The sequence below is a fragment of the Miscanthus floridulus genome, chromosome 8 (assembly GCF_019320115.1).
Source record: "Miscanthus floridulus cultivar M001 chromosome 8, ASM1932011v1, whole genome shotgun sequence".
Classification (NCBI taxonomy): domain Eukaryota; kingdom Viridiplantae; phylum Streptophyta; class Magnoliopsida; order Poales; family Poaceae; genus Miscanthus; species Miscanthus floridulus.
The window spans coordinates 3307933-3327689 of record NC_089587.1 but is presented as its reverse complement, the minus strand read 5'-3'; the positions used below and the strand labels follow the sequence as shown (position 1 = coordinate 3327689).

The 19757-nt window shown below is 41.0% G+C and overlaps 1 protein-coding gene across 2 annotated transcripts; it reads left to right on the top strand.

The window, feature by feature from the left end:
• The first annotated feature begins 576 nt into the window (after nt 1-576).
• LOC136475522 (uncharacterized) lies at nt 577-12735 on the top strand. 2 transcript variants are annotated; one of them, XM_066473009.1, is made up of 16 exons: nt 577-709; nt 1966-2405; nt 2779-2828; nt 2946-3086; nt 3359-3610; nt 3750-3887; nt 3968-4267; nt 4402-4539; nt 5100-6009; nt 6086-6171; nt 6490-6594; nt 6681-7796; nt 8522-10417; nt 10525-10714; nt 11117-11208; nt 11287-12735. In XM_066473009.1, the coding sequence occupies exons 2-16, from the start codon at nt 1973-1975 to the stop codon at nt 12271-12273; spliced, it is 6834 nt and encodes a 2277-aa protein (XP_066329106.1). In that variant the 5' UTR covers nt 577-709; nt 1966-1972; the 3' UTR covers nt 12274-12735. The 2 variants fall into 2 exon arrangements, with proteins under 2 accessions (XP_066329106.1, XP_066329105.1); XM_066473008.1 differs by having other exon boundaries at nt 11117-12735.
• Nucleotides 12736-19757: the final 7022 nt, after the last annotated feature.

Sequence of the window (19757 nt, the reverse complement as noted above, 5' to 3'; positions counted from 1 at the left end):
ATATTTATAACGTGTTAATGTACCCTTCTATCATCGAAAAAATCACATGTTGGTACTATTGCCATATACTCCCTCCATCCCAAATTGTAAGTCATTCCAAGAATCTTGGAGAGTCAAAGTTTTTCAAATTTGACCAAATTTATATACCAAAATAATAATATTTATCATACCAAGTAAGTATCATTAGATTCTTCATTAGTTATATTTTCATATTATACCTATTCGATGTCATCAATCTTTGTGTTTCTCTCTATAATTTTAGTCAAACTTAAAAAAGTTTGACTCTCCAAGATTCTTGGAATGACTTACAATTTGGGATGGAGGGAGTATGAAATAAATATGTATATTTTTTAACTATTATTTATAAAATGATTCACCCAACACGAGTTCACAAGTCTCTGAGCGAGAGAAGAAAGAGCAACATACTCATCAATCATCAACACTCAACAGTGAGCGAGAGCGACGGAGGGCGGCAGGGCCGCAGGGGGGAGGAGAGGAAACACAGGAGTAGAGAAGGGGCCCCGCCACCGCCCACCGTCCCTCCGCCTCGCCTCGCCTCGCCGTGTTCTTTCCTAGGCGTCGGTTGCCCGAGCTCGCCGGCGCCCGATCGCGCCACGCGCCTAACCCTAGCGCCGCCACCTCCGCCTCCTCCTCCTCCTCCGCAGCCGCGTCATTCCCCGCCGCGCGCTCCATCGCCCGGCCACCGGAGGTACGATTCCACCCACCCGACGGTTCCTCTTCTCTGCCTCCCCTGCGCCTTTCTCATCGTGCGGAATTCAGACCCTAGTTTCAGTGGAAGGCGGAGTGTGTATTCTCATGTATCGTGCGGAATTTAGACCCTAGTTTCGCAGCAACGCGGAGTGCCTATGGTTTAGGGTATTGTTTATTCTGGTTACTCTCTTTGAAAAAAATGTTCATTCTGGTTACTGTGTGTACGGTGCGTTGGGAATGGACAGCTAATGCGGAGTGCCTGTCGTTTAGGGTATTGTTCATTCTGTTTACTGTAGAGTGCGTTGGGAATGGACAGCTAGAGGAGAATTTGGTGCCAAGTCAGCTTACCTTGCTTGCACAATTCCCTTAAATGGTTCCTACTGCACTTTCAGAGCAGGCTCAGTTTGCAAAGCGCACGCTGAAGGCAAACAATGCTGCTTTGAAACGTGCTTGATACATATACAAGCAAAGACCTTGGCAGCAGATCAGCTCGTGGTGCGGCATTGGCCGTGCAACCTGATCTATGTGATCATGAGCCAGAGACGGTATTTCTTTTTCTCGAATGAATACACAGGGTACCTGCGCATCGTTGCATTATGAAGGAAGGCATGATATTAGCGACACCACCAACAGAACTCCCCCCCCCCCCCCCCCCCCCCCCCCCACACACACACACACACACACACACCATCCCACACACCCACCCACCCACCCACAAGAACACAAGACACACGCACCAGGGAGTGTAAAAAGGGCGACCACAATGACAAATACCACAAAACCATCTTAGACAACACCCATGTCCAGCTTGGTAGCCCCCTAGCATCCACTAGACACCACAAGTGACCCTCCTCCAGAATTTGCCGATGTGAAGACACGCATGTGGTCATCCATGGATAGATTAAGGTATTTTGTTTCCCATGTGGGTGCAAGCGGTAGAGTCTTACCGCCTGTGATCGGACCCGGGTCCGAGTCGCGGTCTCCTCGCATTGCACAGGCGAGGGTAAGGCTTGCCACTGACACCCTTCCCCAGACCCCGCACAGAGCGGGAGCTCTCTGCACTGGGTACGCCCTTTATGTGTGTTTCTGGTCAAATTGTAAATCAAACAATGAAACACTCGGGCTTCCTCTTCGTCTTATATGATATATAGGAGCGCTCCTGCTATTTTCTCTATGGTGCGTGCGTGCATGTGCCTTTCCTGCTGCCTTGTGATTGACAAAAAGTTTATTCCATGTTTTATACTATTGCTACAGATGCAAAATGGCCAACACTTCAGGAGGATCATCGATGGATGGAGCAGCTGGAGGCAACATGGCTAGCGGGAACTATGGCCAGGGCGTCATCAGTAGCTCTCACTCGGGGTCAGGCCACATGACCAAACTGCCGAGCGCGAGAAGGAGGGCACATCCTTTCATGAGGTTGGGGAGTGAGGTGCCAGAGCCGTCCCAGAAGAAGCGGAAGGTGGTAAATGAGGAGGCACCTTGTGGAGTTTCAAATGCGGGCAAGATCAGTGCTCCATCTTGTGCGGCGTCGAGAGATCCCAACGGAACTTCTAGCTCGGAGGACCATGAAGGAGGGCATACAAGTGAGTACGCCACGGTTGGGAATGCTAGGGGCTCACCAATTAAACGAAGGTGTATGCGGACAAGTCACTACTTGGGACTATTTACGTCCCTAAAAGGGGAACACACAGGTACTTGATGCCCTGATCTCCTTATCCACTAGGTCACATGTTGCCATCATGATGCACAAATTGTTTTTGTTGTTTACCAGCAAAATCAAGGGGTTGTCTATTTCTTACAAACATTTGAAGTTTTATATGGGAATAAACTGATGGTGCACACGGAATTAGAAAATTTACATAATTAAATGCTGGAAGGAATAAGCATCTGGAATTCTTACCAAAAACTTTGTGTGTCGGACATGGATGCAACAAAAATTTATGTGCAAAACATCTACATTAGATTCAGCATGGAAGAGAAATGTGATAACCACTCTTGGCTATTTACGGCACGTTAGTTTCATGCAAATATGTTACCATATCTGATTTGTGTCTAATTTTGCAGATGAAGTTGTTAAATCCAAGCAATCAACTGTTCCCACAAAAACAAAGAAGGTATGCCTGAAAACAGAAAGTGCTGCTTCTTTTTTAGTCATGTACTCTTAACCTGATTTACATTACTCCCCACTTGTTGTATTGGCTACTGAAACACACATTTTTTGTTCTTTACAGGTTAAGGAAAGCCAATTTCAGAAACTTCAGAGATTGCCAGATGGGTGCCATCCTGATTTTGATAATGATCATCTGTGTTCTGTAAATAAGCTCCTTGAGTTCCGGCACAAGTCTCAAGGTGCTGTCTTTGTTGATGATAAGGTAGGAGCTACTCAAGTCAGCATTAAGTGTTACATCCATAAATAACATATTATTGCAGACCTTCTACTTAGACTAGCATTTTCTGTTTTGTTGGTTTCTAATTATACTGGTATTGTTATTTTGTTAGATGTTTGATGAAATTCTTTTATGTGAATATGCTGTTTTATTTCTGCATGCACATCTTTGCAGTTATATTTAGATTTGGATCTTATTTCCCCTTGATACAAAATAAAAGAAACATGGTTTGACTAATTGACTTATGTACCATACAGGAGCATGTAATGAAGACCATCTTTTTCATATCGTCGGTTTTACCGGATGCTTGCCATTCTTTTCTACTTGTCACAACTTCTTCTCTTCCCTTATGGAAGGCTGAGTTCAATCGCTTTGCACCATCTATCAACATTGTTGTGTTTGATGGGGAGAAGGATGTGCTTAAACTAATTCAAAATTCGGAGTTCCATGAGAATGGAAGTCACACAATGTTGCATGTTCTCCTAGCTCATCCTGATGTTATCGTAGAGGTAATTGGTAATGATCTTTTCGGCCCCATTAATATTCCTTATGGATTAGGGCACATATTACACCCTAGAAAGAAAATAAACCGAATGTGGTTTCTGTGTTTCATTTAATTTTGATATTTTCCTGTCTACTATGGCACAGGACATTAAAAGTGTAGAGGGCATTGTTTGGGAGTCAGTTATTGTTGATTATTGTCAAGACTCAGTTGCAAAACACCTCAAACAACTCAAGCAACTACCAACAGATTTTAGGATGGTGCTTTTGAGCTCTCCACTGAAGGTGCCTTTCATCAGCTCTAAACTACATCTTCGCTTCTATAGCAGTGCTCAAATAATTCCATGTTTCTTGCTGTTTTGTAGGATAGTCTTCCTGAGTACAAGAAGTTGCTAGACTTCCTTAACTCGGAACAAGAAGACAGTGGAGATTACATTGAGACTGATAGCCTTGCTATGTTGAGAGCAAGGTTTACACGCCATATTGCATATGAACGAAAAGCAGGTTCTTCAAAGTTTTTGGAGTATTGGGTTCCGGCTTACCTTTCACAAGTGCAGCTAGAACTCTATTCTTCTATATTGCTTGCAAATTCCTCTGTCCTGCAGTCACAAATGACAACTGACGGTGTTGGAGCTCTTTGTGACATTGTCATGTCTCTTTGGAAGGTTTGTTTTCAAAATATCTGTTCTCTTCTATACTAAGTAGACAGCACCCTTGCAATTTGCATGACTACGCACATTTTCTTTGAAGTTTTTCATGTTGTCACGGATTCTGATCTCATCTTGGCTTTATGTAACAGTGCTGCAATCACCCTTGCCTCATTGATATAATTGAATCTACGGATGATAGAATGTGTGTGAGTGGAAAATTATTGCTTCTTGAAAAAATGCTTAAAGAGATCAGAAACAAGAGCTTAAGGGTCATTGTTCTTTTTCAAGTGAGTTATGTCCGCCTTTTCTTTCTCTTACTTCACTAGATTCTTAGTTTAGCAGTCATTACAAACATAATTACTCAAATATTTGGCTTTCCTAGGTATTCTATGTTATACTCAATTTATCAATTTTATCATCATCAAAGGTTTCAAGCTATTCACGTGCCTGAACCTTAGATAGGAGTGCTTGGAAGACAGCTATTCACGTGCCTGAACCTTGATTGCTTCTGATGGGTTTCAACTCTAGCCTACCCCAACCTGTTTGAGACTTAAAGGCTTTGTTGTTGTTGTTGTTGTAAAGGTTTCAAGCTATATTGGTTAACTAACTCCAACGTTAACCAGTAAAAACGATTTATTAGGAACTGGATAGTGGATAATTCTAATTAGCTTATTCTGAACTGTGGCATTCTCTCTGTTACTGGTATTAACTTTGCCTTCTACATTTTTCTTGCTTATGCTAGCCTTCTGCAGTTAGCATGCATCAAGGGCATGCTTCAATCTATGAGTTCAGCACTATTTCAACTTCTTCTTCTTCTTCTTCTTCTTCTTTTTTTGCATTGTGGCAGTCTGATGGGGCAGTTGGAGACCGAATGGGCAACATCTTGGAAGACCTCATGCGCCATAAATTTGGCCCCGAGTCATACGAACGTGTTCAAAACCGTTCAGCATTTGCAATGAAGCAAGAAGCAATGAATATGTTCAACGACACGACCAAAGGGAGATTTGTTTTTCTGATCGATAGCCGTGCATGCCAACCCAGCATTAATCTTTCATCTATTGATTCCATTATCATTTATGGTAGTGACTTGAATCCACTAAATGATCTGAAGGCTCTTCGAAAGCTCAAGATAGGGTCGCAACTGAAGTATGTGCGCATTTTCCGCTTATATACTCCTTTCACAGTGGAGGAGAAGAGTCTTGTGCTCGCCAAGCAAAGCATGGTTATTGATAGCAACAGCCAAGACATAACATCTAGTTTAAGCCATTGCTTGGTCAGCTGGGGTGTATCATTCCTCTTCAACAGAGTTGATGAGCTTCAACAAGATAACTGCGCAAGTAAAAGTAATGAAAGGGGCACAATCTTTATGGATAAAGTAATTTTGGAATTCTTAACTGAACTGTCTACTGAGGTTGAAGATAGCAGCAAAGTAAATAGTACAACCATATCAAAAGCTTGCATGAGTGGTGAGTTTTATTCAAGAAACATTACTCTGATAGGAGAGAAGGAGGGGGTGTCTTCACTGGATGGAGATCCACCTAAATTCTGGTTAAATTTGCTGGATGGGAAATCTTATTGTCAGCACTATAAACCAATCGAAGTTACCACTGAAGAAACTAACACATCCAGAAGGAAGCGTAGAAACACATGTGAAACTGCAGGTTCTTCAAAGTTCCGTTTGGATGTAATTAATCGTGACCTGCTTCCTGAAATTAGTACTCCATCAAGTGCTGACCTTCATCTACTTCCTGAGACAGGTAAATCAATCTGAAGTTAGTATTTTTGTTCTGTAGGTGTACATATTACATTTTTCTAATAAAGTTCATTTTGAAGGAGTGGAAAACATGAGCACACCCAAAAGTCTTCACGCTGAAATTAAGCATGAGCTGTCAAAGCTAATGATGGTGTTAAAGCTACCAGTATGTATAGTCTAAGCTCTTCTATTGTTTTTTTCTTTTGCTCTAAACTAGAAACAAGGACAGTGTCTGCAGTTCAGAGTTGCTCTTATGCACTTGCTAAGACTTCCTGTGATACACTTAATGGTTATATATTCTTGATGCATATGTGAAGCGACGATCTACTACTGCTTGTTCTATTTTAACATGAAAAGTCTTTCTGCTAACTTTTTTCCTCCCTCTCTGCCCCTCTTGTTGCATTTAGTGTCATTCTGATTTCATTATTTGTGGAAGTATCTGTTCCTCTGGTTCTGAACTCTTTTTCATTCTTAACAACTGCAGGATAATGTACACTTTCTGGCCAAGCAGTTCCTTGAATATCTTTTAAAGAATCATCTAGTTGTGCGGGAGCCACGGTGCATACTGCATGCGTTCAACATAGCCTTGGTAAGAGAGGCACCAACTAGTGTTACTTTGTTTGCTTTTACATCGGCTTTACCAAATACGATAAATTTCTTTATTACTTGCTTCAGTGTTGGCGTGCTGCTTCTTTTCTGAAATACACTAAGTTGGATCATCGAGAATCACTTGCCCTTGCTTCAGATGGCTTGAAATATGAATGCAGTGAGGAGCTCGCAGAATTTTTCTATAAAGAAATAGGTATCTTAAAAGAAAAGGTTGCACATAAACCAGGTGGAAGAATCAATGATAGATTATCACCACATGAGAGCTCATCTGCTAACTTGAGAAGTGACCACAATTTGCCGAAGCAGGCAATGGATCTTCATGGTAACTTCACAAATGGCACTGAAGATAGCGTGTCTGCCGCTGAGAAGAAGGTGATGGTTTCAGATGAGCACGAATTGGTATCTGCTCCAGATGCTGGCAGAGAACAGCATCTCTTAAGTGATGAATCTCCTAGTAATGCTGCAATGAAAAGAATAGACTTATTTAACATCATTTTTTCCTCAAGAGAGAGGGATATCATTGAGAAGCAAGAACTTGAGATATTAAATTTAAGAACACAGAGAGACAATCAAGTTAAGAAACTGAAAGAGGTATGCCATGCAGTTGTTCAACACATCAGGACAAGTAACATTGATGAAGAGATGAAAATTGACCAAATAAAGTTAGTGATTCAGTGGTTCACTATGTTTATGCATTCTTTTTTGGCGCACATGAGGCTCCAGTTTTTCAAACTTGATGCGCTGCATTCTACAACACTGGCTGAAGAGCAACTGATGAAGGAAAAACTCAAACACGAAGTAATATCAGGTGAATTAGATCAATTCCCTGATCCCTGCGTTACTCTACCAGATTCCAATTCTGTCGTTGAGGAATTCATCCATTTTAAGAAGCAAAATGGTGATAATCATGTTGACAAAAATTTGGCCTTGGATGGTGACCAGCTTTTGGATGACAGATTGATGGAAATTACTATTGTACGCAGTTCATTTTCACCAGAGGCTTGTCCTACACTTGCAGTGAGAAATGAGCCTACAGAAGCTCATATGAGGTCTGGTGGGAGAGCAGCATCAGAATCTGTAGATCTTCCAGATAACAATAATCACTGTAGTTCTGATGGAATTGACTACCAAAGAGCCTGTTCTGCTAGTTCTATTCCTACATGTCATGATTCAATCAATCAGGTATTGCATTAGTCAGCTGAGTTTTTCTTTCTTTCTTTTGTTATCTGTCATACGCCATGGCTTTTGTTTGCTGTGCTTTGGTTGGAGGTTGTTTTGTGTTTGAAGCCTATCAAATCTGTTATATTATCTTTCGACACAAAAGATTCTTTGAGCGATTATCTTTGTCTATGGAAAATCACATCAAAGCCATTTCTTGCAACTACTTTTTTCCCCTTGAATGCTGATGAGATCTGTGTGTCATTTCATGAAGAAGGATATACCCAAATGCAACACCACTTACAAACCACTCACAAACACCAATTCGCATATCACAGCTGTGCCACCAAACAAAACAAGAAACGATCTAACAACTGAAGTACTGAACTGAGAAATCAGTGAGGTCTTTAGCCTTGGCTGCACACCATAAGGTACCCTTCTCTACAGCTCCATTACTGCCCTCACAACCATGTCTGAACTCAGAGAACCGTGTCTGAACTCATAGAAGATCTATTGAACACACAGGTCTTGCCATGCTTCTACAGCTCCCAGACCACCAAGATAATCAAAGTGTTTAAGCCTTTTTGCTGTACAAGTGTACTTTGTTGATACTTCACCAGTGCTTAGAGCTTTTTTTTGTGTGTATTTTCTTTAACCATTGCGCTTTGTTTATTGTTTGTGTTGATTGTCCCTGTAAAGTGTTTTAGTGATGCCTGACTACCGATCACTAATAGCCTCCTTATTTTTAGGAATCTTCAACTGGTGATGGCAGAAGTATTGAACATGCCAAGGGAGACATTATTGCTAATCCAAGTATGTTTCCAGGAAGTGCAACTTCTCTTGTGGGAATCAATGCAGAATATGATAGTACTGTTGCAGCAGATCCGGACCACATGGAATTGCCTATTTTGGCTTCTCCACAAAATGTCACGACCTTGCAGCATCCAACTGCAGAAGAACCATCTGATGCATTACCTGCAATGGCAGCTCAGGATCTGCAAACTGAGATGCAAACAACATGCCCAACATTGGGTGCTCAACATCAGAAGGTGTGTCCTGATGATTCTAGTAAAATGAACCACGAACCAGATACAGCAACTGGAATGTTGCAGGAAGGGACAACTTCTGACCATTTAGGTGATTCCAGTAAGATGAAACCAGATACAACAACTGGAATGTTGCAGGAAGGGACAACTTCTGACCATTTAGATGATTCCAGTACGGGAGTTAAAGAAAAAAATATTGACACTGTCGCTGCAGATCCATTGAATTCAGAAAGTCGATCTTATATTGCTCCAAACAACCCAGCTGTCGTGCCAGAAGCTTCGGTAGCTGAAACTCGTGATCAGTCAAGTATGCCTGCACAACATAGTACAAGTCTACCCACTCAACGGAAGTTACCAATTTCAGGACATCCACCAGAAGAAGCAGATCCATCAAGTAATCTGGACACAGAGGCTGCCCAGCAGCCTGATATTCAACCATCAAGCTCAACCCTGGATGCTGACAGCTCTGAAACAAGGCATCAGCCAGAAACTACAACAGTTTTATCACAGGGAGGCAGTAAAAATCATGATGTAGATAATGATGGCACTGTTCACGCACAAAAAGCGCACTCAGAGTCACCAATTTTGGCTGCCCCACAAAGCTCAGCTATGTTGTCACTTCCTTTGGAGGTTGGAACTCCTGCTAAGATATCAAGTACGTCTTCCCTCCAAAGTAACGATGCATCTTCAGGGCATACACCTGCTGTGTCAGAATCACCAGGTATGTTGGGTACTCAGGCAGAACAGGATTTGCATCCTGACATGCGGCCATCCACGTCATTGTTGGATGTTCCACTTCAAAGAATGTTCCCAGATGACAGGAGCCAAACAGGCTGTCGGCCAGATAGAGGAACTGATTTGTCAGAGGGAGGCCAAACAGAATATCTAACTTGTACCACCAGCAATCTGTCCACCCTGCCATTTTCTGGGGAAGCTGAAACTGAGAATGGTCAAGCAAGTATGCCTGCACAGGAAATCACAAGTCCCCATGTCCAACATAGTTTAGCAACTTCACAGCATCCAGTTGGTGATTTGCAGCCACCGACCTTGATTCTGTCTGAGGAAGCAGAAAGGGCTGGTCTCTTGTGCACCTCAGCATCTCAGGATTTGCAACCGTCAGTTACAATACAGGAGGATGTTCCACTTGAAAGAACTGATCTGTCTGGCATGCCTATGACACAATGCACAGCTGTCCAGCAGAGTGTGGAACCTTCATGTGATCCTCATGCAGAAGAAGCAGGTACTTGTGGTATGTTGTCAACTCCAGATTTGCAGTCCGGAATGCGGTCATCATCTCCATTGCAGGATCAACTTGCGGAAGCAGTAGGAGCAGGCATATCTGGCACCGTTCCAGCTCAGAACTTGCAGCCTGAAACACAGCCATCAACCTCAGCTGAGCATATCCCACCAGAGAGGACACACCCTGATGAGAGAATTCAAATAGGTCTTCAGCCAAACGCGACATCGGGTCCTGAGCAGCTAGCCCAACTATCTACAGTGGCACCTGCAAGTCTATTATGTAGTTCCGAACCACTAATAAATGAGCTTGAAAAACTGAAATACTGGAACGCTGTGCTCAGTAAAAACCATGAACAGAAGGTTTGCATATTTACTTCTATGTACATGGTTTATCCTTACATTAGATTGCATTTTCTAACCGTGAGACTTTTCATTTCTTCCTTCTCTGCACAATTTCTTGCGGACAGAAATCACAACTTCAAATAGAGTGCAACCAAGAAATAGAGAAGGTAAAGGAGAAATATGAGTTGTTACTTCAAGAGGAAGATTCTGCGTATCATCGGTTGACCACAGATCTTAATCGTATCTGCACGAAAGTTTTTGTGCATCAATCACTAGCTAAAATTTTTCAGAAAATGAAAGAATTTCCAGTTCAAGGTACGAGCATAACTTTGTGCTTGTGTTTATGTATCAGTATTCTTTGCTCTTGTGAGGTTTATACCTAATGCAGATCTTCCATAGCCTGCATTGGTTTTTTTATTTTTCTTGTCAGATTGAACACTGTTTGGTTAAGACTAATCATTTTGATGTCACCTGACCCCTTGACCTGCATACCTGGGTGTTCTGTATGGTGGAATGATAGCATGTGTTTGTGGAGTTTTCCCTCCCCCTGTCTTGATTCTTGTGCTGTAATGCTATATGCTTTGCCTGGATTGGCTAGTTGAATTACATTTTTTTTACATTGATCTGCGTATTTAGATCTGACATTGTTGCTGAATTTATTTTTTTCATTCCTTGGAACATGTGATACATGGTTTGCTTCTTCCTTGTATTTTACAGAGAGATCTGCAAGTCCCACAATTTGGCAGGCACCCCAGTCTTCTCAGCATGCTCCGTGTGGGACAACAGCAGCTCAAACCACATTATTACCGGTTGCCTCATCATTAGCCACTCGACCACCAGTTTTGATCTCATCTCATACAACAGGACCTTACCTCCAACCTTCACAGGTGGCTCGGGCACCGGCTTCTGGGGTTATCCAACTGCAGCCGGTTTTACCTGGAAACCTTTCCAGGGCAGCACCATCACCTGTTGGTTCAATGCCTCCACGAAATGGAATCTACGGAGCTGTTGGAGCACAATCACGTGGACCTGCTCCTCATCTTCAGCAACTCAGGATGCCGGCACCGCCTACAATGGTTCGCAGAGATGAACAGCAGCCCAGTATCACCAATCCAGGGTTTGTACCATCGAGACAGTCTTCCCCTGGTATGTTTGAAAGCTCTGCGTCTGGCAATGCACTGGCAGGTATCCCATTGACATCCATGGCACCAAGTTCAGTCCACCAGGCAATGCCATCTGCGTCAAACTCACATCCAGCTTTTCCAGCAGACTCGCTGCTACCAGGTTCAGGTCCAGAGCCAATGGCAAACTTTGCGCAGTCAAATAGTAGAATCCCAGCTGCCATGGCAAGCCAACAAGCACCAGGTCTGAATCCAGCTTTTCACCACGTGGGAGGTGGTCCACTGAACACTGAATCAAGAATTCAGCAAGCTCTAGCTCACATAGGAGGTACTGCTCAGGCTGCCCCAGATCAGAGTCAGGAGGGGCTGCGTCGCCTCCTACAACGGTTTCCCCAAGTCATGGCACCAAGCTCAGTTCAGCCAACCGCACCAAGCTCACATCCGGTTCCCATGGCAGCTCGACAGCAAGCAGAGTTTCCGAATCCAGCTCCCGATAACATGTCAGGTCCACTGAATGCAGCAGCTGGAGTTCGGCACCCCGTAGCCCGCATAGGCAACCAGTCTTATCAGGTATCTGCTTCATTGCTCGAGTGGGAGGCATCGCTCAGGGTTGGCCTCATTCATGGACACCCAGGCACATACCCCCAGGGACAGGGAGGTGCTGACCTGACTGGTGGACCCCCTGGCACATCTCCCCAGGGAAGCTCCGGGGGCGCCAGCAGAGAGGTGGTGTGCCTATCTGACGACGAGTAGTAGTATAGCCTAGAGTAGCAGTGAACTTCTGGTTTTGTGGGTTGGTTGGTGTAGTGTAGAGGCATGGGTTGGAATAGTGCAGCGATATCGTCGCCCACAGGACCCCTTTAGCAGCAGCATCCCTTGAAAGCAGGAGATGTCTGGCTCCGGTGAGGGTAGTGTGCATCATCAGGCATTTTGGGGGGCCGTGGCGGCAGCAGCAGAGTAGTGAATAGTGATAGCATATGGCACGAGACAGAGAGCATGAACCCTAATCCTAACATAGAGCGCAGTCACTGTATGTTTTCTTGGTGCGGGGCTGGAATGATCATTAGTCAGAAGTACCGTGTTTATTTATATTGTTTGGCGCGGTCTGGTTGTGGTTGGGATATTGGTACATATGTTATCTGCATGGGTGTTGCTGAACCTTTGACCTGAGAAATGTCATGTGTGGTCAGGGATGAAAACGGTACGGATATTTTCCGACCGTATTCGAAACCGAATCCGTTTAGAGGGGTTGAGATCTGTCCGTGTCCGAGTCCGAATATCCAACATCCGATACCGTATCCGTATCCGAATACTCAAATCGCATATTTATGATGTCGATATCCAATCGTATCATATCCGATATAGTTGACACTATCCGTATTCGAATCCGAATTCGGACAGAAATATAAAAATAAATATAATATCGGTGATATCCGTCCGTATCCGATCCGTTTTCATCCCTATGTGTGGTTGTGCCTCGGATCGGATCTGGCGAATGTGTTGGCATGGCATGTAGCTGGGACTGGGAGGGTCACATGCATGGTGAGTGATGGGGAACTGGACTCAAGTGAAGTGGGTCATGTGGAGGAATGCCAAGTGTGTCTAGTAGGTAGGGTCGTGTAAGCAGCAGAGCAGGGGAGTTTTGTTTGTCTAAATGCTGCTGGGCTGCCTACATGCGGTATTCTTTTTCTTTTCTGCATACGGTTTGTGTGGGTTGCACACTGCTAGCAGGGGTAGCAGTATGTGTTAAAAGTGTGAATATAAATGAACCAGATTTAGAAGAACTGTTGCTTTCATTGATTTCGGAAATATATTTATACAAGTGAATGGGTGTCACGAAGGGACACGACTGTTTTCAAAAGACACGCCTTTTAGAACTAAAATTAACTGTCTAATCATATTTACTAATCATGTGCTTGATGGATGAGATCACTCGTGAAGAGACACCTGTTCGTCTGTAGACGTCCGTTCACGTATAGGTGTCATTTCACAACACTCTCCCTTGATCGAATCTTCCTTGAGATCAATGCAGAGCTGAAATTTCTTAAAAAACCTTATGGGAAAAATCTAAGAAATACATGATATGCCATAAAAACTCCTTTAAACCTTATTGAAAAATAAGGAGAAAATAACATATTTATTTGTAATTTAAATAAACCACTATGCCATTGGTATCCAATTAAAAACCTCAATAGAAAAAAATATTGGAGATACGATATAAAGATAACTCCCCTAAAAACCTTTCAGAAAAAATATGAGGAGCAATATAAAGTGATATGCTGCTAAAACTCCTGTAAAAATCCAGTGGAAAAATTAGAAGAAAATGTGACGACATATTATTGGTATTGCCTCTTGGATAACTCACATGAAAAATCTTTTCAGGGAAAAACCATGAATGAGTTGTGAGGGTAATATGTGTCTTTGATATTTCCCAAAAAAACTCCGGTGGGGAAAATAAGAAATATGACACATGCTTATGTTAATATTACCCCATTAAAAACTTTAACAAGAAACCTTATAAGTAAAACTTGTGAAAGAAAAGAGTATAATATGATGCTGGTACAGGTCAACATTTAGGAGATGTCTCCCCCTGATTCTGGCAAATCTCGAAGTCGCCGCATGCCAATTCCATGTACCAATTTTTGAAACACATAAGTTGGTAAGGACTTAGTAAATAGGTCAGCGAGATTATCACATGACTTGATTTGCAAGATGTTTATTTCTCTATTTTCTTGTAATTCATGGGGATAAAACAGTTTAGGAACAATATACTTAGTGATATTGCTCTTTATGTAACCCGATTGCATTTGTGTAACACAAGCGGAATTATCTTCATAGATAATTGTAGGTGATTTAATCGAACCAATACCACATGCCAGTTGTATGTGGTTAATCATTCTACAAAGTCATACACATTCATGTGATGTCTCGTATAGAGCAATAATTTCATAATAATTAGTAGAGGTCGCCGTCAGAGTCTGTTTAGAAGACTTCATGAAATAGTTGTATCTCCATGTAAGAATACAAATCCAGTTTGGAATGGGGACCAGATAAGTAACCAGCATCCGTGTATCCAATCATATTAGGATCATAATTTCTCTTAAAGAATAAACCAAGATCCTTTGTGCCACTAAGATATCTGAGGATATGCTTCGCTCCCGTCTAATGACGGTGAGTTGGATTTGCACTATGTCTAACTAGTATGTTCACTGCAAATACGATATCAGGCCTGGTGCAATTTGCAAGATACATAAGTGCTCCAATGACACTAAAATATGGAACCTTGGTCCCAATATCTTTTCTCCAATATCTCGTGGTCTAAATGGATCTTTCTCTATTTCTAAAGAACGAACAACCATCGAGGTTTTGTTATGATATGATTTGTCTATATTGGATTTCTCTAATATTTTCTGGATATAGGCTGATTGATGCACTAAAATTCTTGAAGGACGGTGCTTAAGTTGTAAGCCTAGGCAATATTTGATCTTACCCAAATCCTCCATCTCGAATTCACATGATGGAAATTGTATCTCAAATGATTGCATAATTATTTCTGTATCATGATGATATCAAAATAACCAATATACACAATCATGCTTAATTATACACAATATATGTTGCGATTTGTATTTAGATTCAGAATATGAAGTCTATTGGGACTTATATGTCTGGGTCTCTGCGTAAAACCATATGCTACAAGCTCTTATTGTTCACCACCTTGCTTCTAAAAAGAAACTCTATGAGGGAAGATATTACTATGGTAATACTTCTTATCATTGAACAAGAGCAATCTCCTTAATTGCCACATTTTAGTTTCACCAAATTTAAGTGTGAAGACACTCTGCCTAGGACTTTTGGTCTGGATCTAGTAAGGTAAAAAAACAATCTTTGAGGAGTATATGCCGTGACAATTTGTAGTCTTTAAATAATTGATTCAGTTCTTGAAATCAATATAGCATGTGAAAATGTTAACCCTTTGGACTCCGAGTCATTTCCCATATGGAGTCAGGGTGTTCCAATGTCCTAGGATCAGAATTTAGGTGCACCGTTGATCCGGGTGGATTTTGATTCGGGTTTTGGATGCTCATCTATTTTGGGTGTCTACCAACTTGAGGTTAGCTTGGATTTACTAATTTGGAGGATATTGTCCTCGATATCCTCGGACGCTTACTTGGAGCATTATCTTTAGGAGCGGCCGTACTTCTCCCCCTCTTCTTTGGAAGTGGAAGTTTAATGGTTTTAATTGGTACCTCCATTCTTTCAGGCGCATTATAAGTAGGATAAGAGGATTTTGTGACACCCTTATTATCAGTAAATGTTTCTGGCAGATTCTTTGCAATATGATGCAAATATAAGACATTCTAAACGATTAGGTTTAGAATTTTTTGGTACGTGGATGTGAGGATTGCTCTTTTGATTTCTGACATTCTTAATGTGGTATAAATCTCCTTCTAATGTCTGGAATTATCCTCAAATGTGATCAACATACGGGCAATTTATAAATCCCCTGTAGAGTTACCTCTTGGGATCCCTAATGCCCATTGGTATGTTAGGGTGGTGACATGGGTATGTGAAAACATACTCGATGCGCAGATGGGAAATATTTGGCTGCGATCAAAGTTTCAAGTACACACTACAACGGAGGCAGTTGTATAAGTGCAGCTTGATGAATTTGAATTAATGATGCGGTGTGTAAGGCCGCATGAAAACAACTTAGTTCTGGTAAATTACAGTTCTATTTTAATATGTCATACAATTTGATTCTCAATAAGAGACTCAATAAAACCATTATTGGTATGGACATAAGGTACTTGATATATAGTACCCCAAAACTAAACTGTTCCATATAAAATGGATTTGATCCCGCATCTAGGATAATTTGCTCTAAATTGAAGATTTCCAGCAATGAGTTTGGTATAGTGATGGTTCTCATGACTAAGAGACACACCTGGGACTATATTATGGATGCATAAATGTGCATTACATAGTATCTTTATGGTCTATAAAATGATAAATAGAGTCACATGTATGTTCTTGAATTTCTTCAAAAAATGTAGTGGCTCATATTGATGCTATGACCAATAAAATTGACAATAATTCTCAAGTTAACTCTATAGTAGAATAACTAAGGCAAATGTGCCAAGTCTTGTTGACATCAAGAGAGAATTATTTATACGCAACATTGGATACAGGTTATGTATATGTAGTCAAATCCAACTGAGGATGTTTTGTTTAAGTATTGCCATATCCGTTGTTAAGAGAAAAATACTCCTCTTTGTTGTCATCTTGGGGTTTCCATATGAAAACCACATTGACGGATATCTCTATAATTTTAATTGGGTACATTTTAGAATCAGAATACAAGAATAAATTTATGATTATTATTTAAGTACCAATAGGGAGTATGTTAGTAGGACGACCAAAACCCACTATCATGACATCGCGTCAAGCGATTAACAAAATATTTCCTTGTCTCTATGTAAGAGTTTAGGAATATTTTGCTTCCCTATGTATAGAGTTTGTGATGCAACTATCCACTAAGCAAAATTCCTCTTTGCATTTGGATTGACTCCCGTATAGGTCTATATATAGCATGAAGAATATAATGACATTCTTTGCAAATATGTAGATTACATACAAGTTAATTAATAGAATATCAAATGTGATGGCACATTATTGTGATATTCAATTAAAATTGATGATAATATTTTATATTACAACACCGAAATGGGACGAAGATACTAGGTATCTTTGTAAATGGAAGACAAATTTGGTCTCCAAAATGGATCAAGCAAAGTAAATTCGATGATCGTGCTCTCCATGCTCATAAGACCCACTTATTAATTAAGTGTTTAGTTGCTACTTGGTTTTTTTCATGAAACTTGTGAACAACTAGCCTTCCTAGTGGTGTTAGGTTGAAGATAGAAGCGTGCTTCGTATCTTTATTGTTGAGCCGAATATTTATTTTCAATGGATTTGTAATATCGATCAATTAAATGTTTTAAGGCATGATATTTTCAAGTTGTGTGGCTGTAACATACACAATTGGGACAAAATATGGTTCTGTCATATTTGGGAAATGCCTTCACCCTAAAGAATGCACGGGGCTGCTACTTCTTTTTGTGTTAAAGCTTACCATTAAAGTTCTATGGATGGCATTACTACATGGCATCGAACTTGTAATGATTTTGAAAATTCAATGTACTTCCGATGATAGAGCATCACTATAATGCTAATGATGATTTCTCGATAAGAGTTTATCATACACTTAGACCTGAAGTAATATAGGAATTAATCTAGAATACATTTGGTAAGTTGTGTGCTTTCGTGAAAACGCAATGTTGGGGGATATTTTGGAACAACATAATTATATTCTTAAGTGGACTTAAGATCCTAGAGATAAAGTTGTGGCCAATCATAGTTGGCATTGGGCAGAATGACTGCATTGTGTTGTTCGTATCACTCATTGAAAGCTAGCCATATAGTGCTTCGATTTGCACCCATTGAGATACACATACGTGTGACCTGGATGTATATTGTGCTTTATTTAAATAAAACTTTGTATTTAAATTGATCATAAGTGGTGATGCTCTCTTATGAGGAGCATCAAATATTGCCATGAATCCATAGAACATCAAGTTTAACATTACGTCCATTGACTATGTTAGATAATGGTGACCATCAAGAACAAGAGATCAAACTCTTTGCTAGCTATTATTCTAACAATGTTTAAACCATAGATTTTCTGATTTTACGCTAAGGGTAAATTTAAAATTGCTATGGTGATGCTGTATTAATTAATGCAAAAATAAATAGGAGACAAGATCTATCTCAGTATTAGTGTAAACCTCATTTATGCTAACACATTAGAGGTAGTCATCATAAAGATATAGACCTATAATAATATGGACATAGTCTGTTAAACAGTAGATGCCAAGTGGTGTATGCAATTTGTATAAACACATTTTAAGGTAATCATCAAAAGATTGATGTAGACCTTAGTTAATCCGCAAACAAATTGAGTACGCACGTTGAGGATAGTCACTAAGTTGTGGACTTAGTGTATATCCCGCAATAGCAACTATGGTGCTACTTTGTGTATGGCCAATAGGAATGCTGATTAATGGTAGTCATCTTGTGAAAAGATGTAGACCGTATGTTCTAATTTATGATATTGGGTACGCACATTAAGAATAGTCACTAAGAATTTAGTGTAGATCCCACAGTAGCAACTATGACGCTACCTTGTGTATGGTCAACATACAATGTGAAACATTTGTGTTATACAAATAATGAGGTAATACACTTAATTGATTTTGCATTAAAAAATGTAAGCGCTATAAGCTTTAAATAAAGCATAAACGGGCTTAACATAAAATGAAAATTGCAAATAACAAAGTAGTTGCGATGAAAACGTCGTGATAGTAATACTACATGTTTATTGGGTTTGCCATTTTGGACAAACACTTTGAACAATGTAATGATTATACTACATGTTTATTAGGTTTGCCAATTTGGACAAATACTTTGAACATGCAATGTTAATATCACATGTTTATTGGGTTTGCTAATTTGAACAAACGCTTTGAACAGTACTAAAAAAATTCTAGAAAACATAGGGTCTAGAAAGCGAAAGCAAATTTACAGTGGTAAATTCATCTGCAACAGTACATGTCATGATGCAATTCTTGATGACACATGGGTCTCAAAATTACTTATTTGCAGGAGGTAAATATTATGCATCATAATGCATTTTAAATCTAAGGTGTAAAATGAGCATTTACGTGGGGTAAATATAGTACACCGCAGTATGTTAAAACATGAGGGATTAAACATAAATCTGGAATACATCAATAATCTATTAGGATTATCATGTAATTCATAGGAGAATGAAGGATTTTTGTGCAAATTTGCACTGCCTTATCCCCAAGGACGGTTTCTCCATCGAGAGAAAACATTGTGCGGCCGAGATGCGGCCGTCGCCACTGCGGGAAGTCGCTCGGGGGGCGCGGACGCCGATACGCGGTGGCCGCAGGGGCCTTCGACGCGAGGTCGCGGGCACGGAAGCCTTCAAGAGCCGGCCATCGCTGCCGCCGGGGAAGGGGTCTCGGACTGGGCCGACTGTCACCACGGGCCACGGGCATAGCGGAACCGCCGTTGCCGATTTGGGCGAATGGGGCACAACCATCGTCGTTGGCCCTTATCGCCGATGAGCCGCTGGCGCGGTGGCCTGCAGG